Source organism: Bombyx mori, chromosome 15 (assembly GCF_030269925.1).
Source record: "Bombyx mori chromosome 15, ASM3026992v2".
Classification (NCBI taxonomy): domain Eukaryota; kingdom Metazoa; phylum Arthropoda; class Insecta; order Lepidoptera; family Bombycidae; genus Bombyx; species Bombyx mori.
In genome coordinates, this window is record NC_085121.1 from 11,689,306 (window position 1) to 11,703,397 (window position 14,092).

The 14,092-nt window shown below is 34.7% G+C and overlaps 1 protein-coding gene across 6 annotated transcripts in view; it reads right to left on the bottom strand.

Annotated features, from left to right (window-relative positions):
- Window positions 1-7,099, bottom strand: part of oxr1 (oxygen resistance gene 1) — a 121,278-nt gene extending 114,179 nt beyond the window's left edge. For 3 of the 6 annotated variants that reach the window (XM_012689030.4, XM_062672281.1, XM_062672279.1), the window contains exon 1: window positions 6,596-7,099. In XM_012689030.4, coding sequence (XP_012544484.1) covers window positions 6,596-6,597 — 2 coding nt within the window. In that variant the 5' untranslated portion in view covers window positions 6,598-7,099. The remainder of the gene's footprint in view (window positions 1-6,595) is intronic. The other 3 variants (XM_062672283.1, XM_062672280.1, XM_062672278.1) reach the window with 1 other exon arrangement.
- Window positions 7,100-14,092: the final 6,993 nt, after the last annotated feature.

The window sequence follows — 14,092 nt, forward strand, 5'->3', positions numbered from 1 at the left end:
ATGACATGTCCTTCTTCAAACGAGGCTTGTGGAGAGTATTAAGCGGTAGGCAGCGGCTTGGCTCTGCCCCTGGCATTGCTGAAGTCCATGGGCGACGGTAACCACTCACCATCAGGTGGGCCGTATGCTCGTCTGCCTACAAGGGCAATAAAAAAAAAAAAAAAAAAAAAAAAAAGACTGTATAACATGGGCGTGCCAGACAGTTTCGTGTTCATCATACGAGACTTCTTGTCGAACCGTTCGTTTCGGTATTAAGTCGAGGGAACTCGCTCTCTCACGCGACATATCTCAACCGGAATCCCGCAAAGCTCCACTCTCTTCCTTTTATTGTGTAGCTTATTTATTAAAGACATACCCCGGTTACGGGCGACCTAGTTAGCCCTTTTCGCGGACGATACGGCTATTTACTACTCGAGCAGGAAGATATCGTTCATGCATAGTAAACTCCAGATCGCGGCCACCAATTTAGGACAGTAGCTAGTTCCGGAAGTGGCGCATTGATATCAACCTCACGAAAAGCACAGCTATGCTCTTCAAAAGGGGTCATCCTCCCGACACTGCTGCTAGTATCTCGTCACCAATTAGGCGCGATAACTCCATTACCGCCATTAAAATCTTTGGCTTCGAAGGCTAAGTATCTAGGCGTCACCCTCGACAGAAGGGTGACATTCGGGCTCTAAGTCAGTACGCGACCGAACCGCGTTTCTACTCGTTCGACTCTCTCCCATGATATGCAAGCGAAGTAAATTGTCCCTTCATAACAGGGTGAAAACAAACCTTGCATAGGTTTCGTCATGACGTGAGCTCACCTACCTGTCCGGGCGTAGCTGGAATAGCCTCTTAGGCTACCAGCGAATAGGTAGGGACAAAAAAAGCAGTATTGTTCGTAGCAGAAATAGGTAAGACGGTGATCAATGGATATGGGCCAACAACACGCCCCTATAATGTTTGGCAGCTTAAGTCAATAAAAAACATTCCCGCACTATGCTCAGAGTATCAAAGTTCAAAGTTTAATCCAAAGTATTGATTTTTACTGTTTGACTAGCGAGGTCCTGCCTAGGATATCTGCGTTTATGATTTAACCAAGCCCAAACGTGATGTGTTTGGGATAAGAAGTACAATTTACCAGATTCCATGATGGAATCACGGTTTGTACTGTTTTTCCCTGTCATTCCCTTAAACTTTATTTCGGCTTAATTCTTTCCCATCATACCTTCCACTACTAACGAGGGCGGGTGAGAGGGTAGGTATATTATGAACATATGCGACGTGTAACCGATTTGTCTATTTCTAATCTGCAGATACATTCGTGTTGCTACGCGTTCCGGTTCAAACGACCGTTGGTCCAATATAATGAGACTTATACCTGCATCTTAGGCTCAAGGCATCAATTGCATCAATCAGGCGCGTCAATCGTAATTTCGTTTCTTTGGGTTACAATAGCCATGAAAGCGTCTTCCCACCTAGTCTGAGGCAGAAAAATAATACTTTAAAAAAATTTAGTTCCGTCACGGTTTTCCTTGATATAATATGTATAAATCTATCACACTATTCTCACAGAACAATTGAGTACACTTAAAGACAGCGTATACAATTTTTGGAACACAACCAAAGGAATGTTTTTGCCGAATTTCAATGATAACAATGTAATTTTTCGGATAAATCCAAAGTCCTAATGGATCCAATTTGTTTTCGAGAACCCCAACATGATTCGCACAAAGGCACAGAAAGTTGTATAACTGTTTGCCGGCATAACATTAATATGAATGCAGACAGTCTTCCTAAGCTAACAGCTAAATTAAAACGCTCCACGGCTCGAGTATTTACTTCGCATTTCCCGCGGCCTTGACTTGTACACAGACTCGTCTGACAGGCCTGGACCTAGTTGCGTACATGTGTTTGTTGTGCACGATATTATCGGCATACGTTATAAGCTACCTACATTCATGCATTTCAAGTTCCACGGAACATCCAGACAAAACGTAAATGACGCCCGTCTGGAGCGAACGAAATTTTAAAAGCTCTAGGCCATTAAATATAACTTTTGTATTTAGAAAAGTTCCACGCTTCTTCTAGACACTTTTAGTATAATTTAATATACTAGGTATATACATTTATTCACTAATTATTAAATTTACATACAATAATATCAAGGATGTTTATTGGTATACTATAATAATGACTAATTTATATTGATTGATACCGGGCTCGTCGTGAAATATCGCCTGTCGTCTCAAATGTTTGCACTGCAATCAATACATTGCAATATATGCCCCTTGAAATCACTGCCACATGACAAATGGATTTATCTTTTGAGTGAACCGGCTGTAACCGGTTAGCTATATATAGCTATATAGTTTTTAATGCTCAGGACATCCAAAAATTATTTAATATACTTTCAGTTCCTCGGGGATACCGTAAGATGATTACTTCAATATCGGGGCCTTTATTAGAAAATTATTAGTACATAATTTAAAAAAGTATATAACATGCCCTTATTTTTAAAAATATCAGCCTGTCGCGGTGTCGGTTGTGAGCTGGTTATTCATACATACGTATGACCAACCGAAAACTATGCTTTTGGACACTAATAGGTTCGCGATTCTCTGAGCTTTACAGAAGTTCAGGCTTCGGTACAACTCATTTACTTAACTTAAATAGCAAATAAGTTATTGCGATAGGCCTGTAATCAGAAATTTCCAACAAGTTATGCTTTAAGATAGACTGCAGATGGACGGTCTCACGCGGACTTACTTTCTTATGGGTGTTGTTCAAGGGATATGTTAAGGCCTGAATAGGTGGCGGTAGTTTCCGTCTAACCTTATGTGATATAGATATCTGTCAAGGGGCTAACACACATGGGTGTGTTTGCTAATACGGTTACTCCGTCGTCGTTCACGTTGTGAGCCCACTAGACCTTCAATTCAGCTTTGGACGACAGTTTGGCTCATAGTGGGAAAGAGAACTAGGCCAAAAGCGAACTGATCTACTAGGCTAGTAGATCAGTTCTCTTTCCCACTCTTTATTTATTTTATTTTATTTGGAAAACAAACAGTGAACTTAAACTTTATAAAAGCTAACGTTACAACTAAAACTTATGAGCCAAACTATCATCGGACTTCCGTAGTGGCAGAACTGACTTCGATTTTTTCTTTTGACAGAATTGGCCTGTTATAAGACAGCACAACTCCTAGAAGGAAAGGTATTTTCTTTGCAGTCGAACATTATTGACAGAGCTGTCGTGATATCAAGGTTGATAATGTTGCCTGAATTATTTTGCTCCCTATCCAGAAATATCTTGCTACTAGTACTGTTATTACAAAGTATCGTCTAGGGCTGATATCCTGGTATCCACTGAAGCATAAAATCTCAATGTAGTGTTCGAAACAACTAAGATAACTGTGTAAGTTCTCATCAGAATCCCACTGGAAAACTAAAATGGGAATTTGTAATTTTGACGTTTTTTCTATATTTATTTACGTTATCCGCCTAATTTTAAGAAACGTGTTTGGTTTCGTTTTGTTTACGAGTTTTATTTCACCTTAATTGATATGAATTTTTGGACATATTCACGTTTTTTGTGGTGAAAGTATAATTAAAATTGTTTTCCGTTTTTTAGTTATAACATGAATGACTTACTTATCTCACTTACTTATCTCAACATTAATGAAATATAAACAGGATGGCATCTGTTCTGATCAGACAAAAAAAAAACAGGGCTGAGATAAGATACATTTAATTTTATTTCAATTTAGCTAGTGATTATTATTTATCATACAATAAAAGTTCAGTACACCAATTTTAGTTGTGATTTACTTATAAATTGAATAAAAATGCCATGACTTGCCATGGCAATATACCATTGATTTTGAAAAAAACTGGCCAATATCTGACAAATCTGAAGTCGTAGTTCATGCAAGCTCATGATTCACAGGGTATTACGCAGTAAATATTATAGAGCCTATGGAAATCATAAAGTCAATACTGGAACTTTCATTGAGTGCATAGGCAGATATATTACAGCAGGCAGCAGCTTGACTGTGCTTCTGCCATTAGCAGTATCACAAGTCATGATAACCACTTTCCACTAGCTCATTAGCTAGGCTATTAGCTCACCTGGCTAGTACGCTGTGGCTCATTCCCGATCCTGCGGACAGAATGGAAAGCAGTCGACGTCGCCCAAAACACGTCATCTCGGATCCTCCCGATCCACTAACGGTGCTTTTAGGTACTTCAAGCACCGGTCACCGTTCTCGTCGAACCCGTCGATTGCGACGAAGGGCTCGACGAGTAAATTAACTCTCAGACACAGCCCACTGAGTTTCTCGCCGGATCTTCTCAGTGGGTCGCGTTTCCGATCCGGTTGTAGATTCTGCGAAGCACGGCTCTTGCTAGGGTTCGTGTTAGCATCATCGTCAGGTTTGAGCCCCGTGAGCTCACCTACTAGCCACGGTTACGCTGAAATAGCCTCTCAAGGATATCAGCTTAGGTAGGAAAAAAAAAACGCTGTGGCTCACCACTAATAAAACTTTGATTATATTAAAAGGAAGAAATGTATTTTTCGTAGTTATTCATTTATTGTTACTGTAAACTATTTTTTATGCATTATAGAAATTAATAGAATAATTTGTGAATTAGTAACTATAATGTGTGTGAATGTCAATCATGAAGCCTATTAAACTTCATTAAAACTTTTATTTAAAATGCACCATTTGCAAAATCAGTTATATGTCAACCATACTTATAACATCCAACCTTAGCAGATGTTAGCTTTCTCAGTATTTGATGTTTACACATTAACAAGTGTTGAAGAGAAAATATATAGTGATAAACAGGCATTCGAGATAACCTTTAATTTATGTCACGATAAGACATCAATCTGACCACTGTGTCAACATTGTTTGTTTCCATCAACAACTCATTTTTTTTCATTTAATGTGGTTAATTAATGTATGCTTTATAGCACACTCTCATAATAGCACAAATTAACTAGTCTTCCTGAACAAGATTTATAAAAAAAATACAAACACATTTGATTGCCATGTGCTGTATTGTAATTTTTCCCTGACATATTTATCATTCTTGTGACTAAGAATTATTATAAACACAGTGAAGACAAACACAGATAAAATTGTGACACTTTCTTTTACTTCAATGTACTTAAATCTTTTTCATTGCACTATTTAACTTTTCAAAACTAATAGCTACAATACCCCTTTTTCCTTTTTTTTCATTACTGTGGTGGTTACCTATTATTGTAAGAAATACAATGACGTCTAACAATATTCACAAACTTATTATGCAAATCAAATTTTGTTATTAATACAAAGTAAATTCTGGTAAGCCATCTGGTCTGTTTGTCTAAGCAACCATCCATTTTAATTTGAACCAGACAAAATAAGACAGCTGCATCCACATTGAGATTGAGACTTTGGTCTTGATGGTGGTTAATGTTCTCTTTACAATGGTCTGAGGGCTCAAGTGAAGTCTTTTCACTTACAGTAAGAAATATGAATAAGTGTTCAATTGATTATAATATGTCTGTTTCATTATCATATTTTGGCTGCCAAGATTATAAGATAAATTATTATTTAAAAAGGTTGGAATTGGTCTATTGAGCAGTTATCATATCGACGCTCGATCGCGCGAAAGGCAAATGTGACTAATCGACAATGCGTGAACTTTACAGTAGTAATTTAAAGTTGAAATACCTGAAGAAAAATAATTATTTTAATGAATCTAGCTGTAGTAGAATCTAGGTAGTAGCTGTAGGATTGAAATGATTTTAATAGACCTAGAAATATATTTTTTTTGCGCATCAAATATGGTTATTGCCTATCATTTATGTACAAAGCAGTTATTGTTGCTTAGTCACGTTTGCCTTTCAAGCGTCGATATATATAATTCCAATAAACAACCCTCTGCAAACAAAAACGCAATATTTATTTATAGTTAAAGATGCATTTTATTTGATCTTAGCATCAACAGTTTGATGTTTTTAATTGAACTTCAATTAAGTTTACTCTAATCAAATAGCTGAAGATTTTTTTGTTATAATATTTCTTTCAAATTTTAAACTTTAAATGTGTTATACCAATAAAGTTGCAAAAATGTAGCTTAAGCCAAATAGCCTTTCACCCCTTGATATGTATTTCATTATTATGTAACAATTTTCAAATGTATTTGTTTTTAATTTTAAGCCTGGTACATTTAGTTCATCCTTAATAATCCAGAAGTTTTTCCAAGTCTGAGCAAACAAAATATAGACCAAAGAGAAGAATAGTTTCCACCCGAAATAATACTACATGTATGTAATTTAGTTGTTAAAATAAATGAGGTATTAGTTTTCTATGAGATCAGCTGTTTTAACATATTTTGAAGATCACAGGCATTTAACTGACAAAAAATTAAGAAGTTAGCTTACATGATACAGTCCGTGTATTCCTGTTAATATATTTATTTAAGGTTTAGATGCTTTGAGCTAGCACTATATTTTTAATAATTGTTATTTTTGACATGTTCACTCATTTACAATATCGATCAGAATGTATGGTTACTCTCAAACAAAAACATCGATATACAAAGTTTTACTTACATTTTTGTACACCTCGGCTATGGAGCGGCAGCTATCTTCCAATGCTGATTTCGTTAAATCAATTCATTCCAGATTGTACACAAATACCGCAATTTCAGCGCAGCGGTAATCATACGATAAGGTCGATTAATGCACCTACTTCAAATCTTAAACAGTATATGATTTATCTACACAAAAAGCCCAACGAATCTTCAATCAATACTAATCTTATCTTTGAAAATACAGCACATAGAATCTCTAAGCAGGGATGAAAATTTACTTTCAGTTCGGTAAATTTCGTCGGAGAGAAGTAATAAAATCGGTACTTCTATCTGCACCACGTAATTTATATTGTAAATTTAAATATTTTTAGTTGAAATAAGCCTAAAAATTTTATTTCAAATGTACATTTTCATTATTTTTGTCGCACTTCTTACTGTCAATTATTCAACGAAAGACAATATAAACTATGAACTAGGTAGGTATGTAGGTACCTACTTATTCGACGTGAATGAAATCAAAACAACAATAACAGATAACTTACTTTTTTTAGGGATTTTGTGATCTGGTAACTAGGACTTTTAGGTCATGTCTTATTTTAATTTATATATCCTTATTTTTATGAAAAAAGATAATATGGAGTGAAATGAAATGATGATTAATTTGAGACATTAATCAACTGGGATTAAATTAAATGAAATGAGATGAGATGATATTGGATGAAATATAACCTCGGTAAAATGGTAGCCATTTACTAAGATTTTTTTGGTGAACTTTTTGGGGGATCCTGAGAAGCTACCGTAAAATGGGGTAAATAGGGACAAAATCGAACTTCAGATTGAATTTTAACATAGTTCCAATTAAATAGTCACTGCTCAACCAAAGAAATAAGTTGAGTCTTGAACGTACCTAGGTGATAAAAACCGTTACATTATTTTAATTATTCAATTTAAAGAAATAATCGGAAAAATAATGGCCATCCCAATTGACCCCGCATTCGGGGTAAATTGACACGGGTAAGGGTTAAATTGGGATATTTGTAAGGGTTGTCAGTTCGCGGTACTGCGATATATAGGTAGGTAGGTAGGTGCCATACAATTATTTATATGGACCGAAATGATGAATACAATCCATAATTTGAGCACAATACACAACATAGTGTAAATTAAGCTGGTTTCTATTCCGAAGCGATGTGACGTGAATGATAATCAACAATACAATGATCAAAAAAAGTATGTGCATGTTATATTTTAGAAAATTATTATTTAATTTCTTAAAAATCACAACTCTGAAACAAAATCATAAAATAGAATAAAAAATAGAAAACAAAAGGACTGGAAATGCAATAATACAATTTTATTTAATCAACATTTTCAAAATAATCTTTGAGCAAGAGTAAGATATCAGGTGAATAAGATAAAAAAGCAGATTTATCTGATTACTGCCTATAATAACAAAAATAAAAGAAATTCTTTCTAAGCTAAATAACTAAACTCAATTAATTCACTCACTCATAATTGGAACCTAGATATCTCGGATTTTTAATTAATGTTACATTTAAAATATGAGGCCTGTTTTTATTTGTATGTGCGTTGTGAATGTTAAAAAAAATCATGATTCGACGCGTGAATAAATTCTGAAATAACAAAAGTTTTGATTTGTTTGAGCTCTTTTGAATTTTTAATTTTATTTTATTGCTATAAAGGACATACGACAGGGCAGATATTACAAGGTAAATGTCGCGAAAAAATGTAATTATATATATACTTTTCTTTTACCTATAGTACTTACAACTAACTGATAAACACATTAACCTTCTTTACATCACGCAATTGAGTGATAGTATAGGCTAAAAAATCTATTATAAGATATCAGTGACAACCCTAACAATCCATCCCTATTTTGTCTTTTGGCGTTCCAATTTTGTGTTTTCTCGTCCCTAATTTTTCCAGTCTCGTTCCAAATTACCCTACATACGTCCCAATTTTCCCCAAAAAGAAAGGAAAAATTATACATTTTTTATTTTGTCGAAATATTATATTTAAAATAAGAATATTGCAACTTACCGTTTGTTGTGGTATTTCCAGGTGTATTAAAAACTTATATAAACTATGATCTTATTGAAAAAACAATGATAATATTACTTTTTTTAAAAGTTCTGTGAGCTGTTTTAAAACGCACTTTTCAACCACTATTTTCAATTTAATTTGACGAATTTTTGGGACCAACTTAACTCATATTTAGTACTTCCATAGTTAACTTGGTTTTTCTTCTAAACATTGATAAATATTAACATAAACAAAATTAGGTAGATTCCGGTACTTTGAGAATCTTCCGCAGGTTTGTCCCAATTTACCCCATGTCATGGTACGTCCAACAGCTTTGTTTCATTTTCCCACATTTGTGCACTTTCACTGATATTAAACAGTTAATAAACCACTCTTACTACACATTGAAACCTGAAGAAACACTAAATAGACAAAATAAAACAAATCACACAACTTCACTACTCGCGTTCCCGCCAAAAAGTCACAGATTACCTACTATTTTTTTTTTTTAAGAGATTTTATGACCTGGTAACTAAGACCTTTAAGTCACGTCTTATTTTACTTTATATTCTTAATTTTATGAAAAATGATAATATGGAGTGAAATGAAATGAAGATGATTAATTTGAGACATTAATCAACTGGGATGAATTTAATGAAATGAGATGATATGGGATGAAATATAATCGCAGTAAAATGGTGGTCATTTACTGAGATTTTTTCAGTGGGCTTTTTGGAGGAACCCGAGAAGTTACGTCCAGCAGCTTTGTTTCATTTTCCCACATTTGTGCACTTTCACAGATATTAAACAGTTAATAAACCACCATTATTACACATTTAAACCTGAAGAAACACTAAATAGACAAAATAAAACAAATCACACAACTCCACTCCTCGCGTTCCCGCCAAAAAGTCCACAGATTACCTACTGATCAACATATACCACAGATAAAACACAAAGATCAACAAGAATTGAAAAAGAAACAAACAATCAACGTCAACCGTTTTTTTTGCGCTAACGTTAGACTTTATCGACTAGCATCCGCGTCGTTTGTCAACAATCAAGAGAGCTCTACTTTGTTCCGAATAAAATTAATAGAAAGCAGGAGGATTTACGCGCAGCTCAGACGGTTTGAAGCGACCATAGGCTGCCATAGAGGTTGAAACCTACGGGCGCACAGCTACACTATAGCGAACCGCTGTGTTATTAATAAAGACTAAAACGACCGGTTGGCGTTGTATTGTGCACCGACCCAGCAGATTGAATTTCTGATCTAGCGAGGTATCCCAGAAGACCAGCGACTCGGCCTGAGAGATTTGCCTCTCCGCCATTCATGGCCAATTTAAGGATGACCGACATTTGCTTGCGCTGACAGCTCTATTAGTTGTAGTACTGGCCGCATTGGCCCCTTCTACCTCTTACAGGCAGGGTTCGGACATTCGGGTTCGAGTGCACGGATATCGTTTAGTTTAAGGTCTATTTAGAAGTCGACGTGGCCTAAGAGATAAGACGTTTGGTGCATTCGTGTTGAGCGATGCACCTGTGTTCGAATCGCTGGCAGGTACCAATTGTTCTAATGAATTACGTACTCAACAAATGTTCACGATTGACTTCCACGGTGAAGGAATAACATCGGGTAATAAAAGTGAAACCCGCAAAATTATAATTTGCGTAATTACTGGTGGTAGGACTTCTTGCGAGTCCGTGCGGGTAGGTACCACCGCCCTACCTATTTCTGCCGTGAAACAGTAATGCGTTTCGGTTTGAAGGGTGGGGCAGTCGTTGTAACTATACTGAGATCTTAGAACTTATATCTCAAGGTGGGTGGCGCATTTACGTTGTTGATGTCCATGGGCTCCAGTAACCACTTAACACCAAGTGAGCTGTGAGCTCGTCCACCCATCTAAGCAATAAAAAAATAAAAAAATGTGGCTTCGGCAACCTTACATACCCCGCGCATCCCCTGGGAGTGCGATTCTCGTAAGGATTTGATTCTAAGACCAAAAAAAGTTTAACACGCATAGCTGCAATAAATTCTTGTATGTTGTTGTTGTACTCCTAGGGTACCCCGCTGGTACATAAAGCCTTCACAAGTTGTCTCCACTTGACCTGTTTTTGGATAGGATACTTGTATGCAGACTAGAAACTAACACAGTTTGCGGCTTGCAAGGATGTACGAAAATTTACTATGCTAATGCTATGCTAAAACTACTTGTACCGCATTGGTTTAGCTTTCATATAAATTTTGGTCTTAACGCATCAAATATCGAGGTAATAATATCATAGCTTAACTTTGCTTTAACATAGCTGAAAATAGGTAATTAAGTAAAGTATTAACACAACGACTGTGTTGGGTAATTACTCTTTTGAATAATTTTATTTAATATTATTATAGGAGCCCATAGTTTATTAAAACAAATAATTTATTTTTACTGATACAAAATTAAATGCAATTTAAACACACTTTACTTAAGATAATTACGCACACAACGCAGTTTTTTTTAGAATGGAAGGATTACAGGTGGCCCGAAGGCTTTTTCAGGCCAACTGCTTGGTACTCAAAATTTAACGCTCAAGACAGACTGTGATCATTCAAAGTTTTGTTGATTAACTAGCTAATCAACATGCATTAAATAGCCAAAGCGTACGCCAAAGAATAGTAGAATAATTTAGCATGTGGTTTTGTAACGCAATTTACGCAACATCAATTTATAAATTGTGAATAAAATTATTCTAATAATATTGATATAAATATCTGATAAACTAGCGACCCGCCCTCGCTTCGCTTCGGAAACATTAAAACATACATGAAACATAAAAAAAAAAAAAATATTTTAAAAAAAAGTAGCCTATGTTCATCAGGGACAATGTCGGCTTCTAATGGAAAAAGAATTTTTCAAATCGGTCCAGTAGTTTCGGAGCCTATTCGAAACAAACAAACAAACAAATCTTTCCTCTTTATAATATTATTATTATAATATTATAATTAATAATTAATTATTTAATTAATAATATTCTTATTATATCTGATAAATAATCCTTTATAGAAAACAGCAATGTTGAATTCAAATTAAAGATTACAAATCTCCAATTTCTGTAAATTAGATTCTAGTTTCCTTACCACGAAATAGAACTTTCAATTTAGTGAAGTTTAAAAAACCAGGCCACACTAAATTAATTTATTGCTCTTCCGTGTTAAAATGAAACTAAATTATACATAAAGACTAAACAATTATTGAATAACGAATTCTCAAACTCTTTAATGTACCTACATAACTTATCTATCGTTTAAAGCTTTGCAACATACAATTTATGTAAGAATTATGTGTTGTAATGTATAGATATTTAAAACAATGCTGACTGATTCTCCCTTTCGCAAGAAATACCTACCTACTCGACACGTGCTTTAAAATAAATTAATTTTAATAATATTGTATTAGGTATATAGGTATAGCAATCATTTAAATGTAGGTATATTGCTCAATGCTATTCATATATAAGGTTTTTTTTAAATTAATTATCATTTTTTTTTGTGCTAGTGAACAGAAGACAACATGAGGTATTCTAATTTTCTGTGTATTGTGTTTCTCGCAATGTTAGCAGTAAGTAAAATATATTGTTTATATTGTGGTATGCTAAATAGGCATTGGGAAATTTGTTAAAAAGTCCTTTAGTTTATCAGTTACATCTCTGTTACACAAAAAGTTAATTCAATTCAATTATACATTAAGATATGTGTGCATCCCGTTAGCGAAAATGAAGAAATATTTCCAAATTCTTCAGCTATCAACACTCGCTTCTCGGGTATTCGTTTTTTTTTTTTTTCCTACCTATACTGATAGCCTTGAGAGGCTATTTCAGCGTACCCTAGCTTGTGTAGGTGAGCTCGCGGGGCTCAAACCGGAGAATTGCTAACACCGCCCTAGCAAGAGCAGTGCTTCGCAGAATCTACCACCGGATCGGAAGCGCGACCCACTGAGAAGATCCGGCGAGAAACTCAGTGGGCTGTGTCTGTGGGTTAATTCGCTCGTCGAGCCCTTCGTCGCAAGCGACGGGTTCGGCGAGGACGGTGACCGGTGCTTGTATTGCCTAAAAGCACCAAGGGGTATTAGTATCGAACGTTTTAATATATATAGTTATATACTCTCGTTTAAATCGACCCTCATCGTGAAATATTTATTTTATACTAATTTGTAATTTTGATTTTCTCGATGCAGGTCAGTTCCGTGTCCTGTCAATGCACGTATGGACCTCCGATGCCGTACAATTACAATATTTATAACCAACCACCAGTTATTATAGCAAAGAGACGTAAAAAAAAGAGTCGAAATATTTTATACCCAATTTTAGTCTTGTTGCTATTGGACGAAGGATATGGCTTTTAACGGAATTAAATACATTTGAATTATACGTAACTGTTGTATAAAATATGTCGTGCTGCGAATACCAAATACGAATTCAAGACTGTTTACAGTTTCTTCTTGAAAAATATTATACTCTAAAGTCTTAAGTCATACTGTAACAGAAAACTCCAGTCGAAATTTTACGGCAAGAACTGAAAGGACTGGAGAAGAATATTATTTTTCAACAAAGCCAGGATGTTTAAACATTCTAAAGATCACTGTCAACGAATAGTATGGTGATCAGAGGAAGGAAATCTTTGGCATATAAATACTTTAAAGCTTCTTTTTAACTTCAAGAATTTTGAACAATCACATAATTTGGAAAATGATTCCATTTTATGAAAACTCTTAATGCACAGAAAAAGCCTTAAAAAAACTTAAATTAAATATAATAATTTTCTTTTTATTTTTGTAATATAAAGATATTACTGCAATTAGCATGAGAACTTAAATTGCCAAAAAGTCAAGAATTTACTATAAACCTACATGACTCGAATAAGATAATAATATACCTACTATAACATTTAATTAAAATGGAGGTATTTTTTAGTTTTAGTTTAATTTTTATTAATGAAAGCTTCGATAATGTTATTTCTCATGAAAATGAAACACAATTAAGACTCCTGTACATTTACATGAGAACTGTAAGCCTTTGTTGTAAACATAAGTTTTAAATAAAAAAAAATTTTTTTGTGTCGAAACTAAAAAAGTCCTATCAATTTTCTAGACCTAAACTTAGGCTAAAATCTCTAGCCCTTTGCCAGATTTCATGATTCTAAATCCACAGATCTTTTGCTGTAGATCTTAATTGTTGATACTAATTTGAACTTGATTCTACAATAGTCCCTGTTTCCTTTTTGAGCACCAAATCCAAATCAGTCGCTGTCATGCGTTTTATCTTATAATTGATGCAGATTAATAAACTTTCACTACCGTGCCCTTTTCAGAGGGTATTATTTTGGTGCTTCAAACACAAAAAGCCTTTCTGAAACTGTCACTCAATTGAAATGTTAATTATTGACTTTAAGGTACCTACTTTCAATTAAATCCTGGAAAAAACGCGCAGT